The sequence below is a fragment of the Crocodylus siamensis genome, chromosome 4 (genome assembly GCF_052110815.1).
Source record: "Crocodylus siamensis isolate JL-2025a chromosome 4, ASM5211081v1, whole genome shotgun sequence".
Classification (NCBI taxonomy): Eukaryota; Metazoa; Chordata; order Crocodylia; family Crocodylidae; genus Crocodylus; species Crocodylus siamensis.
This window is the reverse complement of record NC_143398.1, coordinates 50662764-50687640: the sequence shown is the minus strand read 5'-3', so window position 1 is coordinate 50687640 and position 24877 is coordinate 50662764. Positions and strand designations below refer to the sequence as shown.

At 45.0% G+C, this 24877-nt stretch overlaps 1 protein-coding gene across 1 annotated transcript; it reads right to left on the bottom strand.

The window, feature by feature from the left end:
* Positions 1-7076: 7076 nt before the first annotated feature.
* On the bottom strand, positions 7077-11465 carry SMIM30 (small integral membrane protein 30). Its single transcript, XM_090042273.1, has 3 exons — positions 11320-11465; positions 11111-11167; positions 7077-10012 (listed from the first exon to the last, which is right to left on the bottom strand). The coding sequence occupies exon 3, from the start codon at positions 9953-9955 to the stop codon at positions 9770-9772; it is 186 nt and encodes a 61-aa protein (XP_089898399.1). The 5' UTR covers positions 9956-10012; positions 11111-11167; positions 11320-11465; the 3' UTR covers positions 7077-9769.
* Between the last annotated feature and the right edge of the window lie 13412 nt (positions 11466-24877).

The following is a 24877-nucleotide window of genomic DNA, read 5'->3' as shown; positions in this document are numbered from 1 at the left end:
AGCCTATACTGAAGTTTTTGCAGTATGTTTGTACTTACTCCTACTATATTTCCTCTTGTTATATTCACAAACTTATCTTCCTTTCCCTTTATTCTTATCCATCAGTTCAAGAGCAGTAATGGGGAAGAACGAAATGTTTCCATTTATTTGGTTTCTGTAGTGTAGAATTTGCTGATTGCTCAACCACTTTCTGGCTTCTATCTGTGGTACCCAGAATACCAAAATCATCTCCCATCCAAATACTAGGCAGACTTGGGATTACTTAGCATTGCATAAACAGATGAAAATAGAGAAATTCAATCTCCTCTAGTTCAGTTCTAGAGCTTTTATAGTACTAAACTGAGCAAAATTATTTGAGCAATTCTCATTGTTTAACATTAAGTCATAGTTAGAAATTTGCTATAATTAAACCCACTATTCTGACAACTCTGATTCCATCTAATTCTAAATTGTCAGGATTCCATCTGGAAATACATTTTTTAAAAATAGGGTGATGTGCAGAAGGTGGCCATTCATTCCTGTGCTTGGTATTCCAGACATTGAAGTATATTATGAAAGTTGGTATTCTCTTGAATGCATAAAGGATTTACATAGTTAATTCTCATTGCATTTAATTGCTGTTACCCAGAGAAATCCCTGGTTACCTGATGATAAAATAGATATTTTAGAAAAAGTTCAGAGTCTATGCACATTACATTTATAGTCGACTAAAATAACATATTTGTTAGCCCATCTGAAATAAAATGCACACGATTATTTGTTGTTTGGGACTGTTACATCTGAATTGGAAAAAAGACAAAAGTTGATTAAAAGTACTTTGCAGCTTTCATAAAGATAATATAATGTATATTGAGAAGGGAACTAGCTGAAAAAAAACTCTGGCATAGAAATGAAGTAGAAATGACCTATTATTGAGTTATAGCAAAATTAGTGCAGATGTACATTACAAACAAAAGACTATCTGCACTACATGTGCATACATATTTGTATGTGAATACCCAATTTTAATGAGGTATGAATGATGCTGGGCTGTGCTAATTATATTTTTTCTCTTTCTCTAGCTGCTCACTCTTGAGGGTTAAAAAACCCCATTTAGACTAATATTTAAATATAAGTAGTGTTTTGGTTGTCTGAGGTGTTTGTCTGTCCCCCCTCTCTCTCTCTCTCTCTGTGTGTGTGTAATTTAATGTTATACAAATGTAGATCCACTAACAATATTGGAAAAGAGACTCATAAAAAAAATAATTTAAAGATTTCTTGAGCTCTTGGCCAGTGGAAACCCAGATTAAATATTGAGTTACACAGGGTGCATCTACACATGCAAATTAATATGGAACAAACCCTGGTGCATATCATGCCAGAGTTTATTGCTCTTTGGCACCATGTCTACATATGTGCTTGAGCCTGCAGGACTTTGAGCTCAGGGCTGCTCTGACCCAGCTCAACATGCTGTGGAAGTGCTGGCTGCGGCACAGAGATGATACAGTACAGGGCTAGTCAGTTGCACTGAAGCACCCTTGCGCCCCTGCCAGCTGTGCCAGTGTCTACACCTGTGTTGCTGAGGAATAAAAAACTCTGCAGCAGGATAGTACTCTTATTTACAAGTATTGCCCTGCTGCAGAATTAATTAATTTCCTGTGACCTAATAGGGCCCAGAGTAGTTTGAGGTCAGAATCAAGCGTATGATTTCTGCCTAAAATGAGTTTTAAGGCCATCCAGCAGATCTTCAGCTGGTATAAATCAGCATAAGTGTCACAATGCAGCTAGGGTAGCTGATACAAAATGAAACTTAGCCCCAAGTTTACAAATGTTCTGTCTTTTATCTTTGACATTAGGGGCATGTCCAGATGAGTGCAGATGTGCCCCTAATGCCTCACACCACACACACCGAATATTCAGGCATTCCCTGCACTGCTAATTTGCAGTGGGAGCAGAGCGGGGAGAGAGGGGAGGTTTGACTCTGGGAGATCCTGGAATCAAAAAAAGGTACACCTAAAAAAAGTGGGGTGGCACATGCTGCCTAATACTGAAGCCTGGCTGGCCACAACCATCTTCCAGTTGCCAGCCAGGCTCCCTGGTGCAGGATCGCCATGGCTGCAACTCCCAGAGGTCCCCACGTAAGGCTGCTAGGGCCAGCACAGTTGCCTCCCCTACCCCACCCAGGGCAATGCGCTGTGCACCAGAGTGCATGTGGCACAGAGATTTCCCCAGGACAAGTAGCAGCAGCACATGTTGTGCTGCTGCTGTTTGACCCTAGGGAAAAGCGTGTTCCTGCTCATGGGGATACACCCCTTAGGAGTTTTTGACAATGGGAGTTCTGTATGTGGGACAAGAGTAGAACATAGATCACGACACTTAGTCCAGATTGGCAACTTTCCATATTTTCAAAATATTGGTTTTCACCAAGAACAAAATATTAGCATTTCCAGGTTTGAATTGAAGTACTGAATTTAACTGGGAGTTAGACACCAAGGGACCTTGCAGACATTTAAAAGAAAAAGAGAAAAAGCAGCGATTTACTTTTAACTTGGCACACTCCTGTGCTGAGCCCACTACATGCCCAGAAGATTCAATGCGTTAGTTGGACCCAGCTCGCCTGACATCTGTATAAACTGGGTGCTTTAGTGGGGCTTTTTGGGGCACTTTTATCTAATAGCTGATTGAATCCCAGCCTAAAAAAGGGATTAGTCTATATATGCTGTATTTGCTCCCTTTTTTTGTAACCTTTTAATGCCTCAGGGATTAAGTTTCACTTGACTCAGTGGGAGAATCCTGGTACATCTGGTTTCCCTATGGTTTTACATGACGACTGAACAGACTTTCAGCTTTTGCCGTCAGGTTTCCTATCGACTTAGACTGCGATTAAATTTGTTTATCATGAATACTTCCTGGGTTTTTTTTGTAAAGATACAAGTGAACTGTCTTGCTATTTACACATCAGTTTAGCATAAATATTTTCATCCTTGATCTCTGCCACAGTTTATTTTTTGTGGATGGACTGTATAAGAAATATCCCCCAAGTCATGTGTGAGTTCTGAGAGAATGATACCATTTCTCTCAAGCCCATTCCCACCCCTACGATATATTTTATACAATTATTTACAGGTTTTGACAGAACTCAGAAACCAGACATGTGGCCTGGAAAAAGACTTGAGCAAATGCTCATTGAAGTCAGAGCCTCAAAAGGCTTTTGATCAGGAGCACAGCCCTCTATGAATGTAGCCAAATTGTCATTAAAGGTCACTAGTTGCCAAAAGTTATGTAGAGGGCGTGTCTATACATTGCCCTATGGCAGTGGTCACCAACCAGTGGATCTCGATCCACCGATAGATCTTGGACCCTTTTGTGGTAGATCTTGGAGCTTCTTGGAGTTAATCGGAGGCTGGGAAGGGGGGCTGAGTGCTTGCGTCCATGGACACATGTGCCCCAGCCCAGCAGGTCAGTCTGTGTGGGAGGGAAGGGGTGAAGGCTAGATCGAGGCCCTTGTGGTGAGAGAGACTGCTGCAGAGCCAGGAGCAGGGGTAAGTTGAGTGGGGCCCTGGCTGGGTAGGACTTACCTGCTGGGGAGGTGCACCCCCAAATAATTTTTCCTCCCTCTGCCTCAATCCGCACCCCCATAGACTTATCTGCTGGGTTTGGGGTGGGGGGCAGCAGCACATGGTAGATCTTGGGTTGCTTTTAAATGCCAAAGGTGATCTTCTACTTAAAAAAGTTGGAGACCACTTCCAAAAGGAAGTACTAAAGCATGACACAGTAACTGCCTGTACTGTGCTGTGCATGCGGTAAGTGTTCACTGCTACTTTGTCAGAGCAGTGTGCTAAAATGGGGGAGCGCGCTGTTATGGTGAGGTAGCTGCCGACTGACATGTAGACTGACATGATTGCTGTGCTGTTGTAGTGCATTGTACGGTGCTGTAGTGCGTTGCTACAGCAATGTACAGCAATTTGTAGACATGCCTAGTGGTATGCATATCCCACCGACCTCTCATTAACTGTGATGAGAAGAAAAAGTCTCTGGTGAATACTGGCTGCTTAATGGTGACCACTATAGATGTGTGACCAACATTTGACTTCTTTAGTTACGTGTGATTGAAAATTGTCTATTATGCCTATGCAGTAGAGAATGTTACCAACTTGCATCACTCCTGCCAGGTGGTTTCTTTATGAAAAACAGGTACCTGCTACATTATGGCTGTGGTACAGTCACTTCCCTTCTGGAGATTTCTTAAGCCTCCTGCTCTCCTCAAATTGTAGGCAGTCTTTGGACATTGGCTATAAATGACCTTTCCCACAACAGTGTATCACAAAAGTACACAGATGTTCCTTGTTACTTTTGTCAGACAGCAGAAATTAAGTCGGCCACTCAGCCTCTGGTCTCTGCATCAGACTAGACCGGATCCGGTTCCCTGAACAGAGGCCTGCTTTGCTGAGATTGGGTGTTGGCCCAGTTTAATACTTGGCTTTGACTGTTGCAGCTCCTCCCCTCTCTCTCCAAACTTGGGCAGAAATCAATGCACTAATTTACACTAGTTTGCTTTTGCTTGGTACCATAAGGCCCAGATTGGTTTGTGTGTTTTGGTTTTTTTTACATTCAAGTTTAGATTCTGGTATGACTGGAAGCTAAGAGCCAAGGCTAGTGCCTATTGTTCCGGCTTCTTACTCTGATCCTGCTGTTGGGTGAATTTAAACTCCGTTATACCTGAGGAGCCCAGTACGGCACGGGATAGTATTTTGAGTGTCTGCACAATCTGCTTCATTTCTAATTTTGGTGCTCGAAGTGGGAAGAGCTTGACTTGCAGGTGGTGTTTAAGAGTAGCACCACTTATTTTCCTAATTTGTACTCCTGGAAGGATGCACTACACACAAACATGGGGCTTTTTTTGTTTTGATCTTTTTTTAAATACCTTTACACTTAACATTGATGAATGTGAAGAAGCATCTCCCACCTGCTTACATTCTTTTATAAATGTAACTTCATTAAAGCGTGCCAGCCAGTTGAGTACACTTGTCACGCTGAATATTAGATGTACCTTAAAATACATGAAGGCTGATTCTAATGGGACTTGGGTGCCTTACCAGTTTTAAACCCTACAAAGCATCTACCTCCACCTGTAGGCACCTAAAATGGTCCACAACTGTTTTGCTGAATTGGGTTTATTTTTAGAAGTGCTAGACAGTCCTGCCCTACTGTTGACTTTAGTGGAGTTACTCCTAATCTTTCCTGGTGTAACTGAGAGGAGAATCAGACATTAGCTCTCCTCCCCACTAGTCCAAATCCTCTCGAGGTTATAGCATAGTAGAACTGCCAAACCGTTTTATCAGATACGATGCAAATGAAAATATTACTGTTGTAGTGCAGTAATTATGGCTTGTACCATGGTAACAGACCTATTATGGGTCTTTGCTATTTAGTCATGTTTATATGATAAACACTGAAATCAACTTCCCCCTCCTTTCTCAGAAAGTACAAACAGCCTTTATATAGGGAACTAACAGGAATTTGGAGCTCCAAGCCGCTTTGTAGGGCATAAGCCTCTGGGCTAGCATGGAAAGAATGTGCCCCAAATACTTCAGTGAACATGTAGACTGTACGACATGCTTCCTGTGAAACACTGGGCCAAGCTTTTTTCACCTCTTTGCATCTCAGTGGAAAGGTATTGTCAGGCTTTACTGATTAGTGTCTGTGTAAGGGCTTGGCTTCCTGGATAAAAGATGCTAGAGAAATGTCAAGACTTACGATGGCTGTTAGAAGTGCAGCAGCATTTACCTGAGTGGGTGAAAGGCTCCAGCAGCAGCACAGGAAGCTATGTAACATTCTTTAAGTGCACAGGCATTTAGTCTGTCACAGCTGACTTTCTTGCTCCATGCCGATTGTCAAAAATTTGCAGGGTTGCTGATCTTCTGAGCTATGCTATTGCTAAGGTACATAGGGTATGTCTACACATGCATTTATGCATGCCAAGAGTTAATTCATATTTAAGGCAATTTAGGCTTGTGTCTACACATGCATGTATTAAAGCACATTAGTGCTGTGTGCACTGACTGACATGAGACTAAAGTTAGTCCCACATCAGTCCATACACACTGTTAATACCCCTATATGTGAGTTAGTGTGCTTTAGCTATTCATGCCTAAATCTGATACCTGCTTTTGAAAGTGTCAAATGTAGGTGCAAATAGCCTAAACCCACCATTTTTAAGGTACATTAAGGGTGCGCATGTGTAGACATGTGTCCTTAATGTGCCTTAAATTGGGCTAAAGCATCTTAAATCAGCATACATAGACACAGCCATAGAGTATACATACTGAAAGCCAGTAACTCTTTACTTTGAAGCTGTCTACGTTAAGGGATATACTGTTTTCTCTGAGTGAGTACTGTACGGTTACATTTACTCTATACAGTTGTCCCTATACAACTACTAAATGGTATGTTTGGTAGAAAAACCACCCCCCACAACACTGAACAGAGGTCCAGAAGTCAAGTTAAGTAGCTAGACCAGCTTCCACTGAACAATGCCAAGATAAAACAACCTATTTGTGGGGGTTCCATGAAAACGTATCATTATAACATTATAAATATTAGACCGTAATTTTTGGGGACATGAAATGGTCTTTAATTTCCTTGGGTGCCTGGTTACAAAAGTTACTGTCGCAAAGTTGGTTTTAATACTAAGAATGCCATTTATTACAATCCTGGAAATTCAGAGTTTAAGCTAAAAAGAACATAGAAGTGCCTCAGGTTACTTCTAATCAGCCAATTAAGAGCTTGACCCTGCCCACTGAACTCAAAGGGAATGATGATATTGATTTCACAGAGCAGGATCAGACCCTTTAAGGGGATTTAAATTGCTAGGAAATCAGTTATGGACAATGAAATGAGACAGCATTGCTATCTTGTCAATATGGCAAAGATGATCATAAGCTAAAATACACATCAGTGTGGGCTGCAAGTATTTTTTTTAAATCAATTTAAGACTGTAGCTTTATTTGAACTGTTTTTATTATTCAGTTATTTCTCTCCCATCCCCTTTATTCATTCTTCTTACACAAGTTGAATTATTGAACTACCGCCAGAACTTACTTGAAAGAATTTATTACAAATTGAGAGAAAACAAAAGGAAGATCAAAATGTATACATGCGGTTAGTAACCCCATGAAAGTTGCAATTCGTTAGCAATACAGTAAGTAGTTTTTGTCAAAACCACGTTAAACACACCATTATCCATAGAAATATCCGTCAGTTATGTACATGTGGCCACAGGCAAAGAATACAATTCCTAGTATCCCATAACCTGACAGTAACGATAAGAATTTTTTGCTTGGCTGCTCTACAAGGGAGAAAAACTTAATACACAATTGCGGGAAATTACTGAAGAAGAATCTAGCATTTTTTCTTAAGAGAACAAGATAGAGGAGTTTGGGGAAAGCTAGCAATGGTCACATTTTGCTCTTTTTGAAAAGTTCAGAGTCTGACAGGCTTGTGAGCCTTGGTCCCGTAAACAGATTCACTGATGAATAAAAAAGGACTTAGATGTGGGGAAAGGAAGGGTGCATCCAGTATTTATGCCCTGCCCCCCATGCTCCTCCCTTTTGCTTATAGTGTGGAGTAGGATGTGGCAGCATTTACCTAGCTATATAAACATATCTGGTCATCCACAGCTGCTGAGCAGAGGTCCCTTCACTGCATTTCATGAAGGGCAGGGCATCACTAAGTACTTTACTTCCTTTCTGGAGTGTAAATCTTAGAATGAAGATTTCACTGTGGTGCTTTTGTGCATGAAGAATCTCTTTCTACTCTTGACCTCAAAACATCAGGGCGAGGGCATTATATGTCAGCTGAGGAAAGGCCTGCAGGTGAACATAACAACCCTATGAGTTGAACTGATGTTGATGTAGTACACACAAGCTGAATCAGACTAAGAGCAGAGGGGATCTCTCTGTTGTACCTGATGTTGAGGGGCAGCTGCATTTGTTCCTACAACTCCAACCCTGTATGGATTTTGGCAGCCTGCTGGCCAGGTTGCTTGGAAGAGATTAATCACAAGATTGAAGAGCCCAGAGTTTAACAGCTGGGATTTGCCTACCTTTGTCCATTTTCCACAGAAGAGGGCTAGACAGGCCAAAGCATTTCTAAATGACACAAATCGAACCATGGTCAAACTACCCAATGACCTGTCAAATTTGCTTGATCATTATATCCCTTGCTCTGTGCTGCATTATTAGACCTCAGGGAGAGAGAAGGGGTAGCAAAAGAACAGGGCTTTGCACTCTGCCTCTTACCCTCTTCACTGACTTCCCAATTATACCAGTCCAGGTTGCCAGCTCCAGTTGAGCAGCACATGGTGCAAGTTTCAAAGGAGATCACCTTCTAGTCACTCTGCTACTGTTTATGTGGGGCTGAACTTTTTATTGAGATAAAGCAACCCAACACTGGCTGGTAACAACTGCAAAGGCCCCAAGCCACCTATAGAAACAATGTGGTCAAAAAATATTCCTGACTATAGCCACATGCCTTTCTGCTGGTAGAAAGGAAGATGTTGTGTAGGATGCTCTACCTCACCAGTATTAGTATTTTCTGGTAGGACCAAAAAATGCACAACAGTGCTTATAAAAGTTTTACTCACACCAGATCTGGCTGTGGATGTGTAGAACAAGGCTATTAAAATTCAAGCATGTTATCTGCCAAAACATTCACCAGGTTCTCAATAAAGTTCTGAATACTTGTTTAGTTGTTTTCTTTTGGCACAAGCCTTGGCCACAGTTTTGCATGGAGCTGAAGTGGACAACCCAGGGGAGTTAGGACTGGGGCATCAGTGCTAGCTAAAGAAGGCATAAAAGCATCATCATGAAGTGGGGCCTATTGACCAGCTATTAAAATTTTGTCAAACAGTTTACATTGGGGGGGGGGTGGAAAATCAAGAAATCCAGTAAAGATACTGCAAACAACAAAACCCCAAACTGAACCCATTTCAGAGAGAAATGAATGCAAGATGTAAACAAAGAAGACACATGCACAAAACATTTGGTCTTTCCCAAGTTTTTACAACATAAATTTTTTCCCTTTGACCAGTAGACGTGTTACAGACATTCCTATGCATCATACACATATTTAAAAAAAAAAATTCCTCTTGCAAAACAAAGCTATTTATTAAATTGATTCTAATTCGTAACATAAACCTACGCTACAGTGGAGTGCTTTACCAGTAGAGATTTTTTCCACATTTTTCTAAGCCTCCGATGTCTTAGCCCTACGACAAAAGAAATGAGCTATTACAGGTTTTTTTTTTCCTTTTAAATTCTCATTAGGAAGAACCTGTGCATTTACAAATAGGCCTGGCTCTTTAGTTCTCAAACTGAGAGATTCAGTACTTCCAAGTTTCTATCCTGACTAGCATCTTAATGGCTGCCTTTCTGGTGACCAACCACTGCAATCCAACTTCTAGAGTCAGTCAAGCATTTTGCTCAAAAACCTCCCAATAATTTAAAACTTTTACTTAGTCAGAGTACATTTTTCTTCAAATAGCTCATTTCTACCTTAGTGTTAAGGCAGTATCTCATCATAAGCGATATGAAACCATCTTACTGCTATTGTAGATCTTGCAAACACTTTCTGCCAAGCACAGTCTTATTACTGGCATAGCAGAGCAAGAGAAGTTTGAAGGATCCCACTTCATGGTTCAGAAAGCTACCAGAAACTTGACTCAGTTTTAAACCTTAAATCCCAACAAGAAGACTTTAGAATTATTTTTGACCTGGCCATCTCCTTAAAGTTATAGCTGTCCATTTCTTCTTCTTGCATACCAGCCTAGACAGACACAGAGTCCAGTGATGCTGACAGCTAAGCCCAGCAAGAGGGCAACTGCATCTCCAAGATCCAGTGCTTCAACCCCAGGCAGTAGAAACAGCAGTGAAATGAGTACAAAGAAGAAGTCTGAGGCTTTGCAGGGAGAAGCCATGCTGATGATCAAGCTATCTTGAAAGAGGAGTGAAACAGGCTGGTACTTCAACAGTATCTAAAACAAAAACCAAAAGGAACAGGAAAGGGTTTCTATTTTTAGCTGCATCTCAAAGAAACTCCACACTCACAGCTATGACCACAAAAACTGCATGAAAATATAGGACTAGAACTCTGGAAGTGTAGGCTTTTCTTTACAGATAGTTTTCTCCTCCCCTGCTTCTTTCCCCCCCACCCCCACTTATTTTATAGTGATATACCAAACCCATATTTATCCCCTATGGAGACAAAGCAAGAATTTACTGCAAGGAAGCTGGGCAAGGGCCACTACATGCTTCCTGCACATAATTATTCTTCCTTAGCTTACCTGGCAGTAAAACTAAACAGCCTCATCTGCACTGAGGTTTTCCAGTGGAATTGCTAATGTCTATTACTTATTATTTCTCAACTTCTTGGCTCAGATCAAGCATCTTGGGTAATACTTGGACTCTGAGGCCTGGGACTTGTATTCAGGACCCTGGCTTGGTTGAAAAGACATGGCCCACGGATATGTACAAACAGGGTTACTGAGCTTCACCGCTTTAGAACTGGAATTTAGCTGGATATTTGGATTTCAGACAGGAATAATGTCATATTTAAAATGACCCATGTTCAAAATGACTCGGAATTTAAGATGACCCACCCCAATAATTAAATTAGTCATATGGAAAATTCATCAACTTGTCATAATCTTCTAGGCACAGAATTTTATGACATTAAAATTTGAATTAGCCGCCATGTATGGCAAGGGGTCACATGGCCCCTTTACCCCCAAATCTTTCCCCTGTAGCTTGCTGGCTCCCCCCCACTCTCCCTGCTTGCCCCTTACTGTGGGACACCCTGTGGCTCAGCCCCTCCCCAGCCAGAGATGGGGAAGCACAGCCTGAAGGCCCTGAAGCAGTGCTGCCCTGCTCACCAGCTGGGCAAGGGCAGCTCCCACCTGCTCTGTGCTGGGGGGGGGGAAGACAGCGGAGGGAGGCAGGTATGGCTCTGACTGGGCTTGAGGACCCCACAGCGCTGCCCCTGCTGTGTACGCGAGTCCGAGAAGAGGGGCTTCTCCCGGCGGGAGCACGAGTCAAGTCAAGGTGGCTCCGAAACTTGCAGGAAGGACCCTCACCTGGCGCACGGGGCTGCTGCGGGCGCTCCCTCGCTGAGGAGCTGGTGCAGGAAACGCCTGAGGGAGAAGCAGACGGGCGGGATTGGGATTGGGGCCTGCGGAGCGCGCCGAAAATCAACCCCGCTCCCCCACCGGGACCCCTCTAGAGGAGGGGACCCGCCTTCAGCGCCACGCTGCCCGCGCCGCCCCCCAACCTGGCCGCGGGTTACCGGCAACTCTTCCAGCAGCGCAGCGCGAGTCCCCAGCGCGGCGTCACGTGCGACAGCGCCTGCCCAGCAGGAGAGCGCCCCGCCCCCGCGCGGGGGCTGCTGGGAATGCGGCCCTTCCCCCGACCAAGCGGGAGACGAGCGGGACCGGGGGGGGCGGGGCCTCCCTTCGCTGGAGAACCGGGGGTGGGGGCGGGACTACATTTCCCAGCATTACCGACGGCGGCAGCTCCCACAACGCCCCACGGCGGGCTGGCGGCTCCCTCTGCGGGAAAGTGGCGGCTCAGCGCTTTGGGGGGAGGGTGATGATTACAGGCCACGTGATCTCAGCCGGCTCTTCCCTTCCCCGGCCGCTGATTGGAGCGAGAAGGTCCCGGATGGAACGTGCTGCCTGGGCTGGAACGTCCTGGTCCACTTGCTGCTGCATCATGGGGCCTGGTTGTGCCTTGCTCCTGCTTTCCCGCTCGCCCGCCCAGGTTCCCGTGCCCCGTGGGTGATGCGTTATGGCGCTCACGGGTGGTTGCAGCCTGCTTGTCCACACAAGCCAGAGCCGGTGGCAGTCACCAGCTTCCGCAGGGGGAAGCTGAGGCCCTGCTCCCCTGTTCCTCCACGCTTACAGGGGTAATTAACCAGGGAATCAAGCTGTGACCCCGCTCCACCAGTGAACGGCCATAAACATTGTGGAATAACGGCAGGGTGGTTGTTTGTAGCCATATTGGTCTAAGGACATTGGCAGGCCAGGTTCTTTGGGTAGATGGGTATTTTTTATTAACAGTATTGCCATTGCCAGCGTGTCAAAAATCATAAGATAAACTTCAGAATCAAGAGATTTGGAATGTAAATCATGAGATGCTATTTTTGAAGTGTGTGTGTGTGATTCCTGGGACAAAGGCAGGAGGGCATGTGAGAGCCTACCTCTGTCCCATTAACAAATCTGGGGGGCATGTGCCCCCTATGCCTCCCATGGCTCTGGGGCCACATTCACTCCTGCCCCTTGCCCCCCCCTTCCCACCCCCATCCCTTCTCCACAGACTTACCAGCTTTGTGCTCTCTGCATTCACCAGAAGAAATTCTGAGATATGATCTCCTGATAACGAGATCAAAAGTCAGAGTTAATTTAAAGGTTTTTGCAAGCTTTAGGGCACAAGCATCCTCTGTTAGGCATAGGGGGGCTCTGCTGGTGTTGGGGGCAGAGGTTGTAGCTATCTGGCTGAGGAAGCATCTGCAGTTGATCTGTGGTCTTCCTGGGTGGACTAGTAAAGAAGCCAGAGGCCAGTATGCATGTAAAAAAAACAATCAGTGAAAATGTAAGTTGAGGCAGACTGGGTAAGAGATGTGTTCTCTAAGGTAGTAGCTTGTTCTAATGACACCATGAATTGAATGAGTGGCCAAGTGCCACCCTGTGACTGGGAGTCCCATCAACTGGGGTTTTGCACCACTCACTGCAATCACTGCAGCTAATGAGGCTTATGGTAGCAGCAGTGTTTCCAGATCTCTCCTGGGTCTGAGCCTCATCAGCTTCAGTGGTTACAGCAAGGAGAACACTGCTCCATCACCAGCCTTGGAAGGTGCAGTCGAATAGGAAGGGGATATGATTACATTTTTAGATCCTCCCCATTTCATTAATTGCACCTTATTTAAAATATGCACAGCCAGTGTTAGATTCATAGATTGTTAGAGGCTGGAAAGGACCTTATAGATCATTGAGTCCAGTCCCCTCATCTGTTGTTACAGATGCTTGTAATTTTTTTTTAAATTACAAAAATCACAACTTATTTTCCAAAACCAAATCTCTCCTAGATCACCTCAAACCTAAGATACTACTGCTTTGGTCTCTGCTCTTCCAAAAAAGTCTGGGAGCACAGATAAGGGGAAGCCTGTTTTCACTTGCCCATTTCCCTCAAAAACTCCTATGATGCTACCAGTACTATTGTGTGTTCTCCTGTCTCCACTGCTTTCACTTGTACACCAGAATCCTTGCATCTTAGTTGCAAGATCATGCCTGGAACTATATTTGGGAGTATATATGATTGAATTCGGTGGGCCAGACTCCATTTACATCAGTCCATGCAATAACTTAAGAGTTCACACTGATGAATCCCACTTAGGAGGTGGGCGGCCACATTCTAAAGTAGGTGAGGTTTCCAAGCAGCGCTTACAGATGTTACAGTATCTACTCATGACTAATATTTGAACACAAAGAAACAAGCATTACAACTTGAATGATCTTTAAGTGCCTTGCAACACATCCTTTCTGGAGCGGGAAGCTTAATTTCCACCGTCTCCCCTTTTTCCCGCACCCCTCCATGTTTGTAGCTGGGAATTAAATTCAGATCTCTCTAGTACTAAGCCAATACACTAAAGACTGAACAGTTCTCTGGTTAGACTTTACTAGCTGTTTTCCATATTCATGAATATTTTGTAAGATAAAGACAAAAGATGCAATAGAAGGGAGTAATACTAGAGATCTCAGTAAAATTAGAGTAACATCTTTTCAATCCATAGGATCCTGCCTGTACAACAACATGATAGATGCAAGCAAGATGGCAGTCTCCAAGTCTTGTAATTTTGTTTTTCAATTATTAAAGTTGTCTAGAGTTGGGAAGAGGAAGCAACATGATTCTAGTGACTTAAACTTTGGGTTTATATTTTTCTGCCTTCTAGAAAATATGCCTGTCTGGATATGTATGGACCTGTGGGTTGTTTTTTGTTTCTGTTTTGTTCCTATAGGGAATGGACTGAATTATAATTCTTTAGGTCAGCTGCCTCACATCTTTCATGTAGGAATAAGTGAGAAATGCTTGTTATTATTACAGGTGATAGTGATTTGATTGCAAACATGGTGCTTAAATTTGCAACAATAATTTATATGGCTTTAGACATTGCAGAGCAGTATAGCATTTACCTGTCAACACTGAAAGATGAAGTAAGTTTGCTGAATAAGGAACAGAGATTGGTTCCAAGGTCATCCTGCAATGACAAGAATGATCAAAATTATACTTACTAGATCAGGTTCCACCTGCACTTCCTATATATCATTCTTTACATTTTATAGGGTTAAGACCTGTCTGTCATTTGACCAGGGAACAAGCCAAGCATCATAGTGTAATTTTCCTACATGGCTAAACTTGTTCCTCAGTACATTTTCCCACATTTTATTCAGGTTGAAAATGTGTTCATATGGCAGTCAACTGGAAAATGCCTTTAATGGTGAATATTAAATAGATCATGTTTTAGCTAAGAAAACTTGTCAAGCAGCTTTTGAGAAAGTCCAAAAGGTGATTGTCAAGGGTATATTCTTCTTCATCATTCTTATAATTGATTATGCCCCAATTTTATAGAATGTGCTAGTGTTTATTTGGAACATGGCAGCCCATGAATGCTCACAAAAAGAAACTATAGGTAATCCTCACTGAGGATCCAGACAGCTTTTTGAGTAAGTGGTTTGGTTTATTCCAACTTTGGGTGTCCAACCTTTTTGAATGTGGGGCCGGATCATGAACTTTTTATCATCCAGTGGGTCGGTGAGCCATATACATATTTTATCACCCCGCGGGCTGTATGTTGGACAAGCCTGACATAAGGCAAAGCTGACGTAAACCCCCACCTGTGCTCAGCTAGTGACAAACTACAGCAAGTGATGTCCTGGACCAGCCATCCCAACAGCTGGGGCTCCCCTTCTGCCTACTACAACCACCATTTGGAGGCAGCCGCATAAGATATTTGACAGCCGTGTTAAAATATGTGACCAAACCGATGTAGCCTGTGCTGTCACGCAGGCCAAGGGGCCGCCTATGCCACTGCTTCCCCAGGCCTTGCCCATACCAGCAAACTGCTGCCCAAACTCTTTGCAGAGCTGAGGCAGACGTGGCTGGGGCCCAGCCAATGCGTGAGACGGGGGATGGCAGAACTGTGGGAGTGAAGCCTGGCAGGGTCTCAGGCCTGGTCTGCCCAGGGCGACTCGTGGCGGGGGAAGGCCTGAGGGGAACACAGGCTGCTCTGCTCCTCCGCATTTCCCTGTGGCGAAGGCAAATGGTCCCCGGGAGGGTGCAGGCAACTGCTGCGGCAGGAGAGCAGCACTCAGCCCAGCTGCAGGGAGCAACAATCCCCTTCCCCCTGGGCTGCCCCCAAGCATAGAATCATAGAAGTAGGGTTGGAAGGGACCTTGTAGGGACCTTCAAGTCCGACTCCCTGCCTGGGCAGGATTAAAAACTGGGGTCAGATGATCCCAGCTAGGTAGGCATCAAGCCTCCTCTTAAAGACCTCCAGGGTAGGAGCCAGCACCACTTCCTTTGGAAGTTGGTTCCAGATCCTAGCCGCCCTAACTGTGAAGTAGCTCTTACAGATGTCTAATCTAAACCTACTCTCCAACAACTTATGGCCGTTATTCCTTGTTATGCCAGGGGGCACTAGGGGAAACAAGGTCTCTCCCAAACCCTTCTGGTCTCCCCTAGTGAGTTTATAGATGGTCACCAGGTCCCCCCTCAGCCTTCTCTTGTGAAGGCTGAACAGGTTCAGGTACTGCAGTCTCTCATTGTAGGGTCTGCCCTCTTGTCCCTGGATCATGTGTGTGGCGCTCCTCTGGACCCTCTCAATGTTGTCCACCTCCTTCTTGAAGTGAGGCACACAGAACTGGACACAGTACTCCAGCTGTGGCCTGACCAGTGTTGCATAGAGGGGGAGGATCACCTCCTTGTCCCTGCTAGAGATGCACCTGTGGATGCGTGACAAAGTGCAGTTAGCCCTTCCAACCGTGACTTCGCATTGTCAGCCCATGTTCATCTTGGAGTCAATAATGACTTCAAGATCCCTTTCTGCCTCCGTGCTCTCAAGAAGGGTGTTTTCTATTTTATAAGTGTGTTGCTGGTTACTACTGCCCAAGTGCAGCACCCTGCACTTGTCAGTATTGAAGCGCATCCTGTTTTTTTGTTAGCCCACCCCTGTAACCTATCCAGGTCCTGCTGCAGTCTTTCCCTCCCTACTAGTGTGCTCACCTCACCCCAAATTTTGGTATCATCAGTGAATTTAAACAGGGTGCTTTTTACCCTGTCATCCAAATCACGAGATTGAACAGTGCAGGCCCAAGGACCGAGCCCTAGGGGACTCCGCTGCCCACTTCTCCCCAGGTCAGATATGACCCATCCACCACCACCCCCCTCTGAGTGCGACCCCTCAGCCAATCTGCAATCCATCTAACTGTGTAGGCATCAATGCCACAGTCACCCAATTTTTTAATGAGGATGGGATGGGAGATGGTGTCAAAGGCCTTGCTGAAGTCCAGAAAGACTACATCCACGGCAACACTTGCATCCAAGGCTTTTGTGACCTGATCATAAAAGGCAATCAGATTGGTCTGACATGACCTGCCCCTAATGAAACTATGCTGGTTGCCCTTGAGCATCATCTCTGAGGCCGGCCCATCACAGATGTGCTCCATGATGATCTTCTCAAAGAGTTTCCCTATGATTGAAGTAAGACTGATGGGCCTATAGTTGCCCGGGTCCTCCCTCCTCCCTTTTTTAAAGATGGAGACCACGTTGGCTATCTTCCAATCATCTGACACCTGGCCCGAGCACCATGAGCGCTCGTAAAGCCGTGCCAAGGGCCCTGCAATAACCCCTGCTAGGTCCCTCAACACCCTGGGGTGAAGAGCATCTGGACCCGCTGATTTGAACACGTCCAGCCCCTCCAGAAGCTCTCTAACCCGGTCCTCCCCAACTTGAGGTCTGGAGGCATTCCCCTCGAGTCCATCTTGCATCATGGTGGGGAAGTCCTGATCCCTGCCCAAGAAAACAGAGGTGAAGAATTGGTTAAAGAGGTCTGCTTTCTTCTCTGGCGCAACCACCAGATTGCCCAGAGGATCTTGCAGGGGCCTCATGTTTCCCGGTGCTTTCTTCATCCTCCCTATATATTTGAAAGAGGACTTTTTGTTATCTTTGATTTTGGACGCTAGTCCTAGCTCTGTGTCTGCCTTAGCTTTCCTGACAGCCCCCCTACAGGCCCGAGCAGAGGAGGTATACTCTTTGGAGATAGCACCCCCCTTCCACCTGGTGTACGCCACCTTTTTGGCAATCAGGTATTTCTGTACACCCTTGGTGAGCCAGGGGGGCTTTTGGGCACTCCTGCCCCCCTTGCTTTTTTTTGGGATGGTCACCCCTTGGGCCCTGAGTATCGTCTCCTTAAGGAACGACCACTCATCTTGGGCACTGAGTTCCCCTGCTCTTGAGAACCCCAGCGCCTCTCCCACTAATCTCAACTCGTTGAAGCTGGCCCTCTTGAAGTCTAAGGCTACCACCTTGCTGCAGGCCCTTGACACCCTGCACTGGATGGTGAATTCTAGCAAGTGATGATCGCTATCACCCAGGTGGTCAAGGACCTGGAGGCCCCTTACCAGGTCGTCGCCTGTGGCCAGGACCAGGTCCAACAGGGCATCTCCTCTGGTGGGACTGTGCACCTCCTGAATTAAGTGGAGGTCCTGTATCTTGGCCAGGAACCTCCTGGAACGGTCCGACCTGGCTGACGGTTCCTCCCAGCAGATGTCCGGGTAATTTAAATCACCCATGACAACTACATCCCTTGCCTTAAGAGCCTGTGCAAGCTGGCCTGAAAATTCCCAGTCCAGCTCCTCCCCTTGGTTGGAGGGTCTGTAGTAGACCCCCACCGTTAAATCCCTCTTCCCACAGCCCGCTTGCATCTTGGCCCAGAGCACTACAGCTTGCCCCTTCTCTGACCCCATTTTGCTGGCAGAGGATATGTATTGCTCCTTGACATAGAGCGCCACACCCCCGCCTTTCCTTCCTTCTCTATTCTGCCTGTAAAGCCTATAGCCCCTAATGCTAACTGCCCAGTCGTGGGATGAATCCCACCAAGTTTCTGTAAACCCTATTATGTCTGGGTCTGAACTGGCTGTTCTGAGGGCAAGTTCCTCCTGCTTATTCCCCATACTGTGAGCATTGGTATATAGGTATTTAAGGCCCTGCCACCCCCCGGTTTGGGAGACTGTTTGAACCCCTGTTTCTTACCTGGGCACTCCTAGCATTTGTTATCTGTCTTGCTTGGGTGGTGTCTCCTCATCTTCCTGTGGCCCCCTCCCCTGGCGATGCTAGTTTAAAGCTCACCATACGAGATCAGCCAACCTGGAAGAGAAGACACGCTTGCCTTTAGGAGAGAGGTGGCAGCCCCATGAGCCGGTGCTGCCTGAGGGGGGCTGGAGCGAGGCAGCACTGCACGGCAGCCCCTTGCCCGCCCGCCTGGCCCCGCTCACCATGGTGCTCGGCTGACGGTGTACATATCCCTGGCAGCCTCAGTGGTGCGAACCCGGAGCGTGGGGCCTGGCAGACACCGGCTTCTGCCGCCTCACCCCGCAGAGGTCGTGCCTGGACCCCACCTGCCGAGGCCCCCCAGGGCTGCCCTGCCAACTGCCTGTGCCGGGTGCTGCGCCCCATTCCTGCCCTGCCCCACTGTCACTGAGCCCAGTGAGTCCCGGGGGGCGGGTGGGACACTGGGGGCAAGGGGCCGAGCCAGAGACAAGTAAAAGCAGGCACTGTCTCCAGCTCATCCCGTCAGGTGCGGCTGGGGAGCCCTCGGGGTGGCGGCAGGACCTGGCTTATGTCACGTGGGAGGTCATGCGAGCCCGGCCCCACGGGGGTGAACAGCTCCCCTCCCCTCCCCCAGCCGCCTGTCCAGAGCGAGGGACCTCGGGCCTCAGAAAGTGGCTTGGTGGGCTGCATGGCGGCCTGCGGGCCATATGTTGGACAAGCCTGGTCTATTCTATTTCCAGTGTGGCAAATGTCCATGGCATCACTACTGGTAGTGTGCTTGCTTTCTCAAGAGGCCAGATTGCCTTCGTATCTTTGGCCACATCCTGGTTCCTTCATAGCTTCTGTATTGCACATCGTCACATAGAGGGAGTACTGTTCTGGTGGGTGATATCTTGTTGGTTGCTTGGCATGGTCTGATCTGTGACGTTTTTAAGGAGCACGAGCCTCTGGCAACCTGTATTTGTACGTAAAAGTGATGACACTGATCAGCTTTTTATTATGAATGAATTGATGATAAGCTATGCTATTGAGTATACTTTCTACTAATGAGGTCATGGCACCCACTTGTGATATGCTAGTTTCACTGCTGAGGCTGCAAAGGCTTCACATTGGGTACACCTTTAAGAATACCTTTCTATTACTGCTGCTATTACCATCACACCTAAGAACTTAGTCATAAAAAAGAAGCCCATTATACTAGGTGATATACCAACACAAAACAAAAAAGATGGTTCCTTCCCCCAAAGGCTTACCAAGAATAAAAAAGTTCTGGTTCTGAACTAGCAGTGATGTAGAGGCCTGATCCACACCACAGTGAAACCCCAACATGAGTCTTTCCACTGACAGCAATAAGCTTTGGATCAATCCCTAAATCAGGAGTATTGCCATTATAGTTAATGAAGTTACAGAATGATAATATATGGGCCCAGGGGGAGGCGCTTTTGTACCTATATAGTTTCGTTTGCTTTCAGCTAAAACCTTCCATTCTTACTTTGATCTTTATGCAGGCAAAATTCCCAAGAAATCTTTGAGAATATTAAGACTGGCAGATTTTGGCTTTTGAGCACTATTCCCATAATCATGTAGATTGAAACTAGTCAGAATGTAATAGGACAATGGCTGCTAAACTCTATGGATCAGCGGACTGCTCCTAGCCATCAACATTTCCAGTGGAACACCACCACATACATTCACCAAGCTTTTTATGCCAAAGGGAAGAGGGAAAGCTTAATCTAATTTGAAGGCTAGCTATGAACCACTCACTATGCCCTCACAGACCACCAGACATTCACAGACTAATGTGAGAACTGCTAAAATAAAGTGTTTTGGGTTTTTTCTGTAATTAAATTTTCATGCTAATGTGTTGTTATAACACTAGTGCTATTTTCTGTCTTTCTCCCATTCTGTTTATCCCCTCAAAGAAACTATTCATTTATTGCCTAAGTACTCTGTGATTTAAGATGACTGTCTGTAATGAAAAATGCTGACGGTGAGTGTTGCCTGGGAAAGTAAGCTACTGTATTTGGCAGCAGTTCTCACCCTGCTTTTTACACTGTTTGGTGGATGTTCTTAAACTGACCCTTTAGCTGCATATTTCCTACCCTTATTTTTTACCTGGCTTGAATTCCTGGATCAGCAATCCCTCTCACTAAAATGTCCACTCTATCTGCCATCATCTCTTTTTATGATTTCTCCATTATGATCATCCCTCTCCTACCATCACCTCCTACCATTACCCCTTCCCTCTAATCCATCCTTTGTTTCTGCAGTGTTTTCCACTAACATTTTCTGCTATGAATCCTGTCACCCTGCCCTGTACTCCAAAGACTTCATCATTGTCTTTTTACTCTGTGTTCTTTACTCCCTTGCCATCTTGATGATTGTAGGGTCTAATTCTGCAGTCTCAGCCCTGACTCACTTTCACAATATAGTCTAGCCACTCCTGTTGCTGTGCATCTCCAAGGTTGGTCCCCAAACAATTCCCGTGGGCATTTTTTTCTCCTTCAGCTTTGCATTTTCTTAGCCAAGCACCTGTTACGTTTTCATAGTCTTTGATTTTCATGCTTACAATCACAACCATCTATTCACTGCTTTTATCACTCTCCTCAGATTCCTTCCTCTCTTTTCAAGACAAAAAGCAGTACAATGTTCTTGATCCTTTTCCATCACCTTCTGTCATCTACTTTTCTGACCTGAGGAAGGACATTTTGTGTCTGAAATTTTATCTAATAACTATAAAGTTGGTCCAGATTTAACCTCACCTCACAAATCTTGTTTTTGACATATTCTCTGGATCATGAACAACGTGTGCCCTCAGAGGCTGGGGTGCCAACCAGCGGTCAGTGACCACCCACAGATGTTGCCAGCAGTGGTGGCCAGCAGCAATCACGAACTGCTCACTGATGCTGCTGGCAGTGTCAGCGGCAATTCAGGGGGGTGGGGGAGCGGCGACTGCGCGCAGGTGCTGCCGGCAGTGTTGGTGATGCTTTTTGCATGGGGTGCACTGCCAATCTCGGGGTGCACCCCCTATGCATCGCCAATGCTCTGGATCATAGTGTCTACAACACCACTGCTTCATTATTCCCTGTCAGACACTGACTTTGCTTTCCTTCTTATTTCTTCTACCTACCCCAGGAATCCTCTTCTTTCCCATCCCCTTGTTAATATCTCCTCACGTTCATTCTTTTCCATAACCTTTCACTATCTCCAATTTTTTCCCCTTTACAATATGCATTCCTCTTCCTTATAATCCCTTCCAGCTTTGACCCCACCTCCCACTTGTCCAAATTAATTAAGCACACTGTTTAGAACTGTTATATTTACAGTTTAGAGCTTTGATATGACTTCTTCCCCCTTTAATTACAATGAGGCTAATTTCATACACATCCTTAAAAATCTCTTCAGACACCTATGCCTGTATTTAGTTATTTTCCTTCTTGACTGATTGGTTGTCTGTGTAGATGACTCTTTCAGTTTTTCTCATACTTCCCCCCACCCCCAAGTCTCCTATGAGATTGCTCTTTAAGTGCAATTGCCTCTCCTTGTCCCTCTTTTGATGGCAGTCCTTAAGAGCTCTGTTCTTAGCACTTCTTTTTATCTTTTTTCTTTGGTTGATCGTATCAATAGTTACAGCTTTGAATATCCTTATTTGGACCTATCTTCCTTCATCCACACTAGATCTATGCTTGTCTTTGTAACATCTTGCAGGAGTCCATTGATCAACTAAAAATTAACTTGGCCAAGAATGAATCCTGACATTTTTTTCCTGTAGTCCTCCCTTCTTTCTGTACCACAATGGGCAATAAAACTTTGTTCCTTTTATTAAGGCCAGGAATCATAGCCTCATCATTAATTCAACACTCTTTTTCCTTTGGATCTTACCCAAACTGAAGTCATCATCCTACTCATGTCACATTTTGAGTACCGTGCTGTTTTCTTCTCTGGCCTTGACACCTACAACATTGGCTCATTCAAAAAGGTACTGCTAGGAACATCTTTTTGGTTTGTCATTCCGATTAAATTGTTTCCCTTAATTGCATCCCTTGGCTTCACCACTTCACCTCATAAAATAACAAATTCCAACTCTGATCTCTTAAGGCATCCATAGCTTAGCCCCCCATGACCTGTTTGTTCCATTATCATGTTGTGAGATTAGTTCCCCAGTATTGCTTTGCCATTCATGCCAGTCATTTACTGCTCACATCTAGGAGCCCTTTACTTTTTTCCTGAGAGCAAGGATGGTAGAAATTGTGGAATTCATGGAAGTAACTATTCTACTTTTTGAGTGAAAATTTCTTCCTTGAGTATGGTGGTAGAGGTTTGCTGTCATTAATACTGAGATGGAAGTAATGGAAGCAGCTAGCCTGATAATTCCTCTCCCCACAGTTTTCTTCCCTGTAGCTTGGCAGAGGCTTCTCTACCTGCTGGTGTCTCTCTCTGCTCTTCTGTCATTCTTTCACAGACTAGTTAGAGGCTAGTTAGAGATATATGGAGACAGCTGACAGCTCTGCAGGAAAAAAACCCCTGAAGCTTGTGTTGACAATAGGAGAGAACAGGAGACTAACACCAGTCAGTGCAGAGAGCAAGCCAAACACTATCTGATTGACTTTCCTCTTGGAGTCAGCAGGGAAATCTGGGAGCTGCTTGTAAGCAACGGGAAAAAAACAGGGTTTCCCTGTTGTTATTGAGATCTGTGTTTTACACTGTGGTGCCCTTCCTGCATTATAAGCCTTGGGCATTCACAGTGCACCCCAACAACTTTTCATCTCTGTGGAAATTAATTTTGACTAGAGTATAATAATGTTAATTCTTGGAATATTCTCAGATTTTCAGTGGTGTTTTCCTCTAAATAATTTGCATACTCTGTTTTGTTTGTTTTGTGCTTTCTGTTTTTTTTTGAGAATACCAGCTCATCACACAACATTGGTGAGGGGATTTTACACAGCATTCATAATGCACTTTCAAAGAACCTGACTATTCACATTGAATTCACCTGACTAGCCACCTTGATTCACATTGAATGAAAAGTGGATGGAGAACTTGCTAAGTAAGACATCCAGCTCAAGTAAGGATAATAGACTGAGACTTAGTGTGGTAGTATCCCTAGCTGTGCTGTCAAATGCCTTCTCTACCTCAACAAATTACAAAAAGAAAAGGAGGAAAGACAAGGGTGAAGTTCAACAAAAAGCAACTATGGAATCAGAACATAAGGAACTCAACGGCCTAATTCAGTTGTAGAAGCCTGAAAAAAGGTGCCCAATGTCCTGTATTTCTAATAGTTTTGGGAACACATACAATAAGCTTTTCAGGTTTGGCATCCAAAAAATTGGGGTTGATGAACTGAGTGACTGTTTTTGAAAAATTAGACTTTAATGACTTGCTCATAAGCAGCATAAATGGGAATAGAAATCAGGGCTGGGATTCTTTGCTACACTACAGAACTTGCAGCCCAGGGGAAAGAGCTAACAAGGCTCTAAATTACCATATTTATTCAAATATAAGATGTCCCTGATTATAAGACGGGGTGGGCAAAAAGCGCCCTGGGGGCCGGACGTGGCCCACCAGGCCATTCTGTCCAGCCTGCAGGGCTCCTAAAAATTTTAGAAAATTAATATTTATCTGCCCCTGGCGGCCTATCATGCAGCCCTCGATGCCTTGCCAAAACTCAGAAAGCGGCACTCTGCCCAAAATAATTGCTTCCCCCCGTTATAAGATGACCCCAATAATTAGATTATGTATATGGAAAATGTATACATTTGTTATATTTTTTTAGGTATTAATCTAATTATCGGAGGCTTGCTTTGAATTTGTCTCCCTACTACTCCCATAGCAGGGAAAATAAATCTAGGGGATCAGGTAATCCTTTTGCTCTCTGCTTTCTCCCAACCTCTTCACTCTGCAGCCCCTTACTGTCAGACCCTGCCCCCTCTGAGAACATGGAAGCAATGAGCAAATTTGAAAACTGCTTTGAAAATAAACACAGCTGTAGTAATATGCATATAGTATCCATAGACTTAGTGCCCACCATCCAGAATTGATCCATATTACATTTTTTAAACTGCTACAATTTTAGCACAGGTACTCCTTAAACACCGTTTTAAGTAGCACTTTGGCTCCTACTTATATATAGTACAAACTATACTTTTAAAAAAAGATGTTTTTGCAGGGCCAAATCAGTTCCAGATTAAATTCCAAATTTTGACTCAGCAGAACTACTATAGCACTACTGCTGGCAAGTATCATAGTCTCATAGTTGGTAGGGCTGGAAGGGACCTGAGCAGATCATCAAGTCTGACCCCCTGCCATGGGCAGGAAAGAGTACTGGGGTCAAATGACCCCAGCAAGGTGATTATCTAGCCTGCTTTTGAAGACCCCCAGGGTAGGAGCGAGCACCACTTCCCTTGCAAGTTGGCTCCAGCTCCGAGCTGCCCTGACTGTGAAGTAGTGCCTCCTGATGGCTAGCCTGAATCTACTCTCTGTCAACTTATGGCCATTATTCCTTGTTAATCACGGTAGTGCTT

What these genes read in the sequence shown, in the direction of transcription:
- SMIM30 (XM_090042273.1), bottom strand. Translation starts at nt 9,955, where the DNA reads ATGGCTTCTCCCTGCAAAGCCTCAGACTTCTTCTTTGTACTCATTTCA.